The sequence below is a fragment of the Anoplopoma fimbria genome, chromosome 12, assembly GCF_027596085.1.
Source record: "Anoplopoma fimbria isolate UVic2021 breed Golden Eagle Sablefish chromosome 12, Afim_UVic_2022, whole genome shotgun sequence".
Taxonomy (NCBI): domain Eukaryota; kingdom Metazoa; phylum Chordata; class Actinopteri; order Perciformes; family Anoplopomatidae; genus Anoplopoma; species Anoplopoma fimbria.
Window position 1 is genome coordinate 27,014,014 of NC_072460.1, and position 13,132 is coordinate 27,027,145.

The 13,132-nt window shown below is 38.1% G+C and overlaps 1 protein-coding gene across 1 annotated transcript; it reads left to right on the forward strand.

Annotated features, from left to right (window-relative positions):
- The first annotated feature begins 2,019 nt into the window (after positions 1 to 2,019).
- LOC129099989 (tyrosine-protein phosphatase non-receptor type 7-like) lies at positions 2,020 to 11,209 on the forward strand. Its single transcript, XM_054609464.1, has 11 exons — positions 2,020 to 2,138; positions 2,434 to 2,638; positions 3,064 to 3,244; positions 3,347 to 3,431; positions 3,520 to 3,599; positions 5,784 to 5,921; positions 6,006 to 6,192; positions 7,530 to 7,722; positions 8,519 to 8,632; positions 8,716 to 8,800; positions 9,663 to 11,209. The coding sequence occupies exons 2-11, from the start codon at positions 2,538 to 2,540 to the stop codon at positions 9,771 to 9,773; spliced, it is 1,275 nt and encodes a 424-aa protein (XP_054465439.1). The 5' UTR covers positions 2,020 to 2,138; positions 2,434 to 2,537; the 3' UTR covers positions 9,774 to 11,209.
- Positions 11,210 to 13,132: the final 1,923 nt, after the last annotated feature.

The window sequence follows — 13,132 nt, forward strand, 5'->3', positions numbered from 1 at the left end:
TGTTGGACAGAACAAAGTAGTGATATTATCTCATAAAAGTCGAGACATTTTACATATGTGTGTGAAAATCTCTTTATCTCTGGTATTTAAACATCTGTGGAGGAGATCATGATTGTTTTTGTGATCCCTCTTTTGCCTCCAAGATTTCTGATAGAAACAAAAACTAGATGCCGACACAAAGACGAGTTTGTTGTTCAGTGTTTGCTAACAACGAGCATAAAGTGTTGAAGGAGACATCACAGTTCTAAACTGAGTTTGGAGTCCAGTAGTTTCTAGTGTTCATGTTGAGTCTGCAGAACTTTCTGCAAACAGAGTTCAACAAGTTCAGGTTAACAACTTATTTAGGCAACAAAACCAACAGTTAGGTTTAGGCAACAAAACCAACAGTTAGGTTTAGGCAACTAAACCAACAGTTAGGTTTAGACAACAAAACCAACAGTTAGGTTTTGGCAACAAAACCAACAGTTAGGTTTAGGCAACTAAGCCAACAGTTAGGTTTAGACAAAACCAAAAGTTAAACAACAAAACCAACAGTTAGGTTTAGGCAACAAAACCAACAGTTAGGTTTAGACAACTAAACCAACAGTTAGGTTTAGGCAACTAAACCAACAGTTAGGTTTAGACAACAACACCAACAGTTAGGTTTAGGCAACAAAACCAACAGTTAGGTTTAGACAACAAAACCAACAGTTAGGTTTAGACAACTAAACCTACAGTTAGGTTTAGGCAACTAAACCAACAGTTAGGTTTAGACAACAAAACCAACAGTTAGGTTTAGACAACAAAACCAACAGTTAGGTTTAGACAACTTAAGACAACAAAACCAAGAGTTAGGTTTAGGCAACAAAACCAACAGTTAGGTTTAGACAACAAAACCAACAGTTAGGTTTAGGCAACTAAACCAACAGTTAGGTTTAGGCAACTAAACCAACAGTTAGGTTTAGAACAACAACTAAACCAAACAACAGTTAGGTTTAGGCAACTAAACAACTAAACCAACAGTTAGGTTTAGGCAACTAAACCAACAGTTAGGTTTAGAAACAAAACCAACAGTTAACTTAAACAACTTAAACCAACAGTTAGGTTTAGACAACAAAACCAAAACCAACAGTTAGGTTTAGGCAACAAAACCAACAGTTAGGTTTAGACAACAAAACCAACAGTTAGGATTTGATAACAAAACCAAGGAGAAACATTTGAACAAGAGGATTTTTCACCAAACTGACCCTTTAAAAATGTTGTTGAAAAAATGTTTTTGCCCATTGTCAGTACAAAGTAAATATTATATTTAAACTCTAAAGTTTATCTTCCAGATGTTAGTATAACTTCTGTTTAACTGTAGAGAATTCAGAGCCAAAGAGCTCAGCAGGATGAAGACCATGGACGCTGACTGAAAGCTCTGGCCTGGACTAGCAGCCTATTACATCTCTGAAAATGTCAGAACAACTAATATATATATTTGATAATAACCATAATGATAGGATGTTGATGTGAAATGCATGCTGGGATACTTTCCTTTCCGATAAGGCAGCTCCCAAAGCTCTGTTGGTGAACCTAGACACATTTGGTCTGTTCTTGTCTAAATGTGGGCTGATTGATGACACAGAACAAGAACAGACAAGAAGTCAAACGAGAAGAACAACAGTCAGATAAAACTGCGTCTACTCATTCTGTTTCTTTGAAATTCATTCAAAAACAAACTATTGACAGACGATTGTCTTTATGTTGCAGCATCATGTGTGTGCGTGTTGAGTCGGTGTGGGCGTTCTGACTTCCTGCTGTGAGGAAACTCTCTTCCGATGGAGACACACTGAAACGTTTCAGATCTGAACTGATGTGGAAACACACTGACTCACACACACACTCACACACACACACACACACACACACACACACACTCGACTAGTTTTCATGTGTTCTTCAGGGTTCAGACTGTTTTCAGGATGACATGCGTCCCGTTAGCTTTGCCGTTGCGTCAATAATTCACTCGTCATGTCAAACTTCCTTAACTGAGGCGACAACGTGATTCTTCATAAGGAAGCTCATTGATGACAAAAACCGTCAAGCAGATGCAGAGCAGACAGTTAGAGTTCAATTAAATCTGAAAAACCGGAATAGAGAGACCTGAGAGCAGAACGGTGAGTACAGCCAGTGTTTTGGATTTTAGAGAACTGGTCGGGACTAAAGGCTGCTACAGTGAATGAACAAAATAAAACCCAAACTCTGAGCTAAAAGAGACTAAAAAGCCTTGTGGAGCTGCTGAAGGGTAATATTGTAACTTAACAAAGCTGACTCTAACTATTCTATCATTATGACTTTTCAAGCTGCTTTCATCTCATCATTATAGTTTAAATCTATGTCTTATTGATTACTGATTATTAATATGCAACAAGTAATGTACTGACGTAAATATCTGTCTTCTCTCTACTCCAGCGTGGTGTTGTGATGATCAGCTCAGGACCACTCTAACACACACACACACACACACACACACACACACACACACACACACACACACACACACACACACTACCAGTATGTCGGCAGTGCGCTCAGCCTCCCTTCCTCCTGAGGACCCGATCACGCCCCCACCCATGACCACGCCTCCTCGCAAAGCCTCAGTCCGCCTGCAAGAGAGGTGTGTATTCAGCACACACACACACACACACACACACACACACACACACACACACACACACACACACACACACAAAAAGGTATTCGGTATTATAACTTAACAAAAATGTCCTAATTTCTAAAACATCCTAGATTTAAGAACAAAAATGTTTCTAGAAATGTCCTAAATTTGTGTTCGTTCATGAAAAATGTCCTCACCTTTGACCTTGATCTTAAAAAATGGCATCATTGTTGAAGAAATGCCCTCACAAAAGGTAAAACAACACAAAAAATGTCATCATTTTGCCAAATGGTCTTTTGTTTCTTTAAAAATCGATTGGTTTTCTAAAAACATTCTTAATCTCGGAAATATCTTCTCTTATTAAAAATATCCTGACTTTCTTAAAATTTCTACTTCAAAAACTATCCATACTCTTTTTTTTGTAGGCGGGGCTCCAACCTCTCACTCCTATTGGATGTGAGCAGCCTGGGGGCGGAGCCTGTGTGTTCTGTCTCCACCCCGAAGGAGGTGTGGCTCCAGCTGCTCCACACCTCCTCCCGACCTCTGACCCACACCATGCTGCAGCAGGCCGCCGCCGACACAAACACCCTGAACGTAGAGTATCAGGTAACGTCCATGTCTTCATCCACGTCTTCTTCTGCTGCTGCAGGTGAGACCAGGTGTGTTTGGTTTTTTTAACGTGCAGCCCGTCCCTGTCTGCCCCCACAGAAGATCCCTCCGAATTTTGTGAACCCCGCAGAGCTGGATGTTCCAGGTCACATGATCAAAGACAGATACAAGACCATCCTGCCCAGTCAGTGACCTCCTTCTCCTCCAGTAGAAACACAGTAGACGCTGTTTTTCTGTTTGTTTACCTTTGTGGTTTGTTGTTTACTCTTCAGACCCTGAGAGCCGGGTGGTCCTGAGGAGCCCAGAGGAAGAGGCGGGGCCAGACCGCTACATCAACGCCAACTACATCAGGGTCAGAGCCTAACAATATTTCACATTGAGTCAATAATGAGGATGATGATGTTGATGTAATGCCCCATACCTCTGGCGGCCATGTTGGAGCCGATTGTTTCAGCTCATCTCAGATCCAATGAGTCTCCAGTGATCACGTCAGGCGGGGGTTTGTCAGCACCTAAAGCAACCTAGTGTTTTAAATAATCTAAACAAAACACAAAAGCTTTTATACTGACAAATAAAGAAACATTAACATCAAGTTATCACAGAAGTAAGTGGACGCCATATTTTAACATGTATTAAGTACAGAGCTGGAGACAGGACAGGGTTAGCCTAGCTTAGCATAAAGACTGGAAGCTTAGGTTAAACTGTTTATTTATTGCGTACACAAACAGACATGTAAAAACACAATTTGCAGCTTTAGTGGGATCCACTGACCGGCACAGAACCCCTGGTCGGATATGTTAATCGGAGTAAACGTGAATATTAGTGTAATATTTATATTCATTAGTCATGTAAACAGCTTAGTAGGAATGTTGTCTTTTTGTGGAATTCGAGCAAAAAACTGAATATTTTGTGCATTTAAACGTAGTCATTGAAATCTGTGCTGAGATAGTCGGGTTGTCTGGTGGAGGTGTAAGACAGATACATTCAGGTATCATCTGTGTAGCGATGAACAGAAAAACGAGGAGAGGAGGACCAAGCATGGATCCCTGTGGTGCCCCAGTGGAAATAAAGTGATGCTCAGGCTTCTGTTATTACCTTTCACAGTAAAAGCCCTTAAATATAATATTCGCAGACGAGTGTTTCTCATTTTCGTGTTGTTTATTCATCACACTACGACTGTCCGCTACAGCTTCTTCATCAGAGCTGACGCTGTCCATCTCTTTCTCCACTCTAAAATGATTTCAATGATCCCTCTTTACTTAGTTTAACTTTTCATATACAAAAAATACTGCAATCTTTGCGCAGTGGCAGCTGTTCTCAGATCGTTTGTTTATTAACTCGAGTGTCATCATCTCCTCTTTATTATTTTATTATTTTTGTCCCTAATTAATTTAGTTCATTCACAGTGAAGAAAATATGTTTCCAAAAGAAAACAAGCTGATAGAGTGTGACAGCGCTGTCACTCTGTGTGGGCGTGTGTGTGTGTTTGTGTGTGTGCGTGCGTGCGTGTGTGCGTGTGTGTGTGTGTGTGTGTGTGTGTGTGTGTGTGTGTGTGTGTGTGCGTGTGCGTGCGTCGGTCGGACAGATAAACAAACAGAAACTCAGATATGAAACGTCGGTTTGTCAGTGTGGGAGTCTGACAACCAGGAAAACCACAGGAAGTGAGAGAGGAAGTGACAAGTCTTCGACTCCCCCCCCCCCCCCCCACGCATCCATCACACTCTGCAATGTGTGTGTGTGTGTGTGTGTGTGTGTGTGTGTGTGTGTGTGTGTGTGTGTGTGTGTTGAACAGACACCTGCTGCTCCTCCTGAAGTGTCACAACATCTACTATTTATTTAATTAAACACGTATTAATTCATTTGTAGGTTTAAATTAATACATTTGAATACTTTTACATCTGTGACTCGCCGATCGGTCGTTATTGATGAACAGATCGTTGACTTCCTGTCTAATGAGGTCAAGGATGTGGGCTGGTTTCAGAAGAAAGGTGACATGAGGAAGTTTAGATTTCTTCACAAAGTTCATGTTATTATCGTCTTCATAACGCGTCATGATGAGATCAGTCACTAACAGCATATGAAAGTTATAAGTCGTTTATGCAGTTTTATTACAATAATTACATCAAATAAATACAATATGCAAACACAGATTTTTAAAATCTGTGTTGGTTGTATTGTTCATTGGTCTTGGTTTATTGGTTGGTGTTGGTTGTTTGGTTGTTTTATTGGATGGTTGGTTGGTTTGTTGGTTGGTTTGTTGGTTGATTAGTTGTTTTATTGGTTGGTTGGTTGGTTGGTTGGTTGGTTGGTTGGTTGGTTGGTTGGTTGATTAGTTGTTTTATTGGTTGGTTGGTTGGTTGGTTGGTTGGTTGGTTGATTAGTTGTTTTATTGGTTGGTTATTGTTGTTTTATTGTTGGTTGGTTGTTTTATTGGTTGGTTGGTTGGTTTGGTTGGTTGATTAGTTGTTTTATTGGTTGGTTGGTTGGTTGGTTGGTTGATTCATTGAAGGTCTGACCTGGTCTCTCTGTGCTACAGGGTTACAGAGGATCTCCAAGGGCCTTCATCGCCACCCAGGGGCCAATGCTGCACACTGTGGGGGATTTCTGGGACATGGTGTGGCAGGAGAGGAGCAGCATCGTCGTCATGGTGACAAGACTGAAGGAGAACAACGAGGTGAGGAGACACGACTCCTCCTCTCCTTCCTCCGTTCTTCTTCTTCACTAATACTGAAAAAGATTCTGCTGTGTTTTACTCCAGAAATGTGAGCTGTACTGGCCACAGCCGAGGGAGAGGAGGAGGAGGGTGAAGGAGGAGGAGGAAGGAGAAGAGGGGCTGAGGGAGGAGGAGGAGGAAGGAGAGACGGGACGATTCGGCAGATTCCTCCTCAGAGTGACGGACAGTCGAGAGAAAAACGGGTTCACTGTCACTGACATGGAGATCCAGGTACACGAAAAGTAAAAGTATTTAACTGTGGTGGAAGTTGACCGAATAAGTAAAAGTATTTAACTGTGGTGGAAGTTGACCGAATAAGGGAGACCAACAAAGAGAAATTTATCTTTGTATATATTTTATAAGCTTTTGCGCAAAAGGTCATACATTAAATGATCGTTTTTCCTCTACATTAACCAAGTACTGCACTTCAGTATTTCTGTTACTTTGTTATTCTCCTCCACTACATCTCAGGATAAATACTGTACTTTTACTGTACTACATATCAGAGGTAAATATTGTACTTTTACTGTACTACATATCAGAGGTAAATATTGTACTTTTACTGTACTACATATCAGAGGTAAATATTGTACATCTCATATATATTGTAATATTGTGGATAAAATACAACACTTTGATTTCATCCATCACAGCATCAAACTGATGGATAGAACAGCAAACTAAAGACAGCAGAGAGTAAATAATCAGACCGTAAGCAGGTTCACTTGCACGACACGAATACTTCAAATGTTCTTTTAAAGGTTCACCACAGACGGAGAACCAGAGAAATGTCAGTAATCTGATTCCTTGCTCGTATATCTGCCAGAGTGTTTCCACATGTTATCATCGTAGAGGAGAGATAACGTCTCCTCAGAGATGTGGCCACGTTCTGGAGGAAATGACAAGACGCTCACACTGAAAATCATGTTCTCTAATTTGAGACAAGAATTATCTTTTTGTTTCATGTTTAACAACGACGGAGAAGATGTTTTAATATGGTCATTCAAATAAAAGTGTTGCATCTTTAAACATATTTTCATCCATATTATGCCGTTAAGTTGATAGTAGGACAACGGTCAACTTTGCTTTAACAGTTTCAGTTTGTTCCTTTTACTTCTGCAACATGACAATACCCTCGACACAAAGCCAGCTCCATAAAGGAATCCTTCTCCCAGTGAGCTGTGGGAGAAGTCGACTGGTCTCAAAGTATCCTCATAACGGTTCATATGATACTTGCTAAAAGTTACTCCTTGTTTTTAAGCATGTTTTCACACTAGTCCAGCAACACATGTCAATATTCACGTTCACATGCAGAAAGTCTTTTCAAAATAAACTTCTGTCTTCACAGGAAACAACTTAGTCAGGTTCAGAAAAAGTTCATTGTTTCGACTGAAAAAACTGCTTAAGTTAAAAAGGAAGTTACGTGAAAATAAATGTGTGTGTGTGTGTGTGTGTGTGTGTGTGTGTGTGTGTGTGTGTGTGTGTGTGTGTGTGTGTGTGTGTGTGTGTGTGTGTGTGTGTGTGTGTGTGTGTGTGTGTGTGTGTGTGTGTGTGTGTGTGTGTGTGTGCTGGGCTCGGAGCGTCGTCCCATCAGACACTACTGGTTCACCTCTTGGCCTGACCACCACATCCCACAATGCACCGCTCCCCTGCTGAGACTGGTAGAGGAGGTGGAGACGTACAGCAAGTCCCTCCTCCCGTTCGGCTCTCAGCCAATCACAGGCCACGACCTCGGTCCCGGACCAATCGTGGTCCACTGCAGGTTGGTTCCTCATCAATCCGTTAATATTCACAGCTGTCCAGTTGTTCATAATACATTTTTTTAAATCATTTTTAGATGCTGTAAACTGTGATGTAGGTTTGAAATGTCGAAGAACAGGTGATACAACACCTTCAGTGTTCATGATGGAGCTCCTGAACTCTATGATCTCTTTCTCCACTAGTGGAGCAGGAAGGAAAGAAAACGAGGAAAGGAAACGAGGAGAGTAAAAGAGAAAGTCACAAAAACAAAGAACGACTGAGATAGAAAATAAAGTGATGCAGTGAAGTGTTTGAAACATCGTTTGAGGGGAAAAATATTATTTTAGTTTATTATATTTAAATATTTATATATATTTTCACTTTTTTTTTATGACCCTCGCCTGAAAGATTATAATAAAACAACAAAAAATAGTTTGCTAATGGAGAAGCTTCTACTGCTTCACGAAAAAACATAAAAAATGATATATTATAAAAATGTGGGGAATAAATCTGTTTTTTAAAATATAAAGAGCTGTAAAAGGATTAAAAACTAAGTGGATGTAATGTGCAAAACATTGACCAAGGAAAGTGCAAATGTTCACAGAATAAAAATTACAACGTGTGGAGTTAGACCTGCAGACATCAGTGGCCTGCTCATCTCGGGGTCCTGGTAATCCTGGAGGTCCTGGTAATCCTGGAGGTCCTGGTGGTCTAACAGGTCCTGGTAATCCTGGAGGTCCTGGTAATCCTGGAGGTCCTGGCTCCAAATCTCTCGAGCGTTCAGCTGACATTCCGGTCCGGTGTCTCTGTCCTCTCAGTGCAGGTATCGGGAGGACGGGCTGTTTCATCGTCAGCAGCATCAGCTGTCAGCAGCTCAGAGACGACGGACAGGTGGACATCCTGGAGACGGTGTGTCAGCTCCGACTGGACAGGTGAGACTCACCTGTCCTCTCTACTCTCAGCCTCTGCTGTCTCTCTGTCTGAGGCTTAACGTTCTGTTAACCCTCCTTTACAGAGGGGGGATGATCCAGACCATTGAGCAGTACCAGTTCCTCTACTCCACACTGGCCCAGTACAGCTCCCAGTTACAACACAGCCAGGTATCTCTCTCTCACACACACACACACACACACACACACACACACACACACACACACACACACACACACACACACACACACACACACACACACACACACACACACACACACACACACACACACACACACACACACACACACACACACAGATTGAGACCATAAACTCATGTTTACAATGTTTACTGAGGGAATAAATCAAGAGAGAAGTAGAGTCATTTTCTCATAGACTTCTATACAACCAGAGGAGTCGCCCCCTGGTGGACAGCAGAGAGAATGCAGCTTTAACACAGGAAGCCTTGGCATTAGTAGTTTAGAGTTCTTTTTTTTGTGTCTTCTATCATATTTGGAATAATAACACACTATATTCATTACTCATCCTGGTTTAAACACAGATGTCGACAACATTCAGTCACATAATCTCTGTCTCGACCTCTTTAGACAGAACACAATATTTAGTTTGTTACATCTCAATATCATTTATATCTTACATTTATATTTGCATCGTAACCTTTTGATGATGACGTCCATTAGAACATGAATACAAACCAATACTTTGTCACAATCAGTGTTGAACACTGAACTCTAAATTGAGATTATTATCAGGAATGATCATATCAGATCTGCGTTCATGTTTCCTGACATCTGCCTCTCTCAGTTCTCTATTCTAGCCTATGTTATCTAATGAAGACAGAAAATACTACAAATTAAAAGTCTCCACAGATGGTTTAGTGAAGGAAGCATGAAGCCAGTTGCTTTGCTGATCTTTCCCTTAACTGCATCGGTCAAGTTGCCCAAACTTCACCAAACGTCTGGTGGTTGAGATGTGAGAGCTTCAGTAACAGCAGTGTTTCCTCTTAACCAGGAGCAGAACCAGAACCCAGAGGACCAAGTCAGCATCCAGCTACAGAACCTCCAGCTGGACAGCACACAGAATGTGAATCTGCAGAACCAAGCAGAGCAGGTTCACACCTAAAGAGATCCAGGAGACCTCAGAACCAGCAGAAGACCCAACACCAGAGGACCCAAACAGGAAGTGAAAGACTTCATGCACCTTCAGAGAATCAGGATCACACAGTTCAGTCCAGTTCAGAGCAAAGAGACCCTGAATAACTCAGAGCATCATGTCCACACTGGACTGAAAGTCTCAGAAAACTGAACCAAGCAGAAAAAAAAACACAAAACGGAAAATGTTAAGTAAAATAAAATGAGGAATTTTCTTTGTGGGTACATCTACTACATTCATTGATAAGACACTGATGGAGCAGAGGACCACAGCTGCAAATATGTGTTCCCCATAGAAATAGAATCCGAGTAGACTTTGAACTTCTTTCTGGGGTCATTTGACTTTGGCAAAAGATGGATGGCTGGCTAGTTAGGTAGCTAACGTTAGCTCGTCCTTCTCCTGAGTGCAGCTGCTGTTTGGCAAATGTTCTGTAACCAGTGGAGAACAAAAACATGGTTGAATTATGTAGCTAGCTAACTAGCCAGCTTACCACTAGTTAGCGATTTAGCTTGCCAATTCCACCATGCTTTAATGCTACATTTGTAACACGAAATGAGCCAAACAAAGTTGTCTCTTGTCTGTTGATAGTTTTGTTTTTTCCTACGCTGTGAAGAGTAACGTCACTACTCCACTGCTACAGAAGTTAGCCCGCTATGGTTCACGATAAATGGCCGCCACTCCGACCAAAAGTTCTTTGAGTTAAAAAAGATTCATCCCGCTTTCACCAGATGCTGTATGGATGACAAGAAAATTCATTGAGCGGCTACACCAACTCTACTTTTGCTTTTTGCGTGTGTTTTTACATCATATAGTCTGTAGTGACTTCAATGTAAACACATACACGTGCTATAATATGCTACATTCAGTGACGTAGAATAAAATGAGAGAAAGATGGTGGTATTTATGGTGGACGGGTCGAACAAACACATTCAACCAGGAGACCTGTGTTTGTATAGCAAAGTGTTTTTGACTTATTGTGAAGTTACGTGATGTTTGTGATGTGTTCGCTGTACTTTTGTAAAGTTGTTTACGCTTGATTTAGTGAATGTACTTTTTAAGACAAACAATGACATTTTTTCTAATCCTAACAGTGTTTTACTTCTCTAAACTTAACTGTAGCCGCTTCACATTAAAGACGTGACAAAAAATGACACAAGAAAAGCCTAAAATGTGTCATCGTGACACGCTGAATGTCTTTAAGATGTTGTTCTATTTATAAGAGATCAGGTTGGAATAGTTTGAATAGTTAGCAGTGAGTCATCATCTGAAGCAGCAGCTGAGCTTTAATTAGACAAGAAATTATGTTTCGAGCTGCAACTAAGGATTGTTTTTATTATTTGTCACTCTGAAGATCATTTTCTCGATTGATCGACCCTTTTAGAAAATGTTGGAAAATAATAAAAAGATATTAAATGCAAATATTTTATTTTATTGTATTTTATTATTTATTTTTCTCAATTGATAAAAAAGATTGATAAATATGAATATTTTTTTATTATTTGATTTTATTTTGTTATTATCATTATTTGTGTTCTCAATTGATCGACCCTTATAGAAAATGTTAGAAAATAATAAAAGTTATTAAATATAAATATTTTTATTTTATTTATTTATTTCTCTAAGAATCGACTCTTTTAGAAATTGTTAGAAAATAATAAAAATTAAATTAAATATACATCTTTTTTTATTTATTTTTGCTTTAAAAGAAAAGATAACTTCTGACCACATCTCGTGTGTGTGTGTGTGTGTGTGTGTGTGTGTGTGTGTGTGTGTGTGTGTGTGTGTGTGTGTGTGTGTGTGTGTCTTGAACCTGACAGAGTTGTGAGAATTAAAGAAGCAGTTAAACCTGCTGAAATATCAACTTTACAAAGGTTAATGTTCATTAATATAATATAAGTACCGTGTTTTAACACCAGGGAGCAGCGTTTCAGTCACACAGCAGAGTCTGCTTCTGTCTGTCTCCTCTTTCCTTCCTCCACTCTCCTCCTCTTCCTCCATCAACCCCACCCAAACAGGAAGTATAGCCAACATCCTCCCCTCACATTAAACACAATCTGATTCATCACTGCAAAACAGGTTTTCACCAAGAAGAATTCACCCTCAGTGATTTACAGTAAACACAGGAAGAGAAAATAAAAGCAAGCACTGCAATAGTCCAGACTCATCAATATAGAATAGAGACATATTTACAATAAAAATATGATATAAATGAAATGTATGTCTGTTTCAAAACGAATGAACAGTTATGTACAGAAATGTGCAAACTATTGACCAGGGAATGTGCAAAATTTGACCAGGGAATGTGCAAAATTATGACCAGTGAATGTGCAAAATATTGACCAGGGAATGTTGAAAAGTTCACTGTCAAGTAAAAATAATATGACCCCCCAAAAAGAGAAGGAAGACAACTTCAATATTTTTTATTTTTTTTTTTTTAAATCTACATCAGATTCCTTCACTTAAAAAATTTTAGTCAGACATTCTTGAGTCCATCCAAATATTATATATTTATTTTATTTTTTATTTTTTCGATTGATAAAAAAGATTGATGAATATAAATATTTTATTTGATTATATATTTATTTTCTATTTTATTTTTTTGTTTATTTTGTTTTTCTAAATTTAAAAATGTTAAAAAACAATAAAAAATATAAAAAAAAGACGGAAAAAGAAGGAAAGTAATTTATAAAAACATTATATTTTATTTTTTATTTTTTTCGATTGATAAAAAAGATTGATGAATATAAATATTTTATTTGATTATATATTTATTTTTTATTTTATTTATAAATTTAAACAATAATTGATCATTTTAAAAATATTAAAAAAATATAAAAAAGAAGGAAAGTAATTTATAAAAAATTATATAAATATTAAAAAAAGATTGATGAAAAAATATTTGATTTGATTATAAGTAATTTATAAAAAAACAATAATCATTAATTAATTATTAAAGTTTTATAAAAACATTATATTTTATTTTATTATTTATTTTCTCGATTGATAAAAAAAGATTGATGAATATAAATATTTTATTTGATTATATATTTATTTTTTATGTTATTTATAAATTTAAACAATAATCATTAATTAATAAATATTTAAAAAAAGACGGAAAAAGAAGTAAAGTAATTTATAAAAACATTATATTTTATTTTATTATTCTCGATTGATAAAAAAGATTGATGAATATAAATATTTTATTTGATTATATATTTATTTTTTATGTTATTTATAAATTTAAACAATAATCATTAATTAATAAATATTAAAAGAAGTAAAGTAATTTATAAAAACATTATATTTTATTTTATTATTAATTTTTCTCG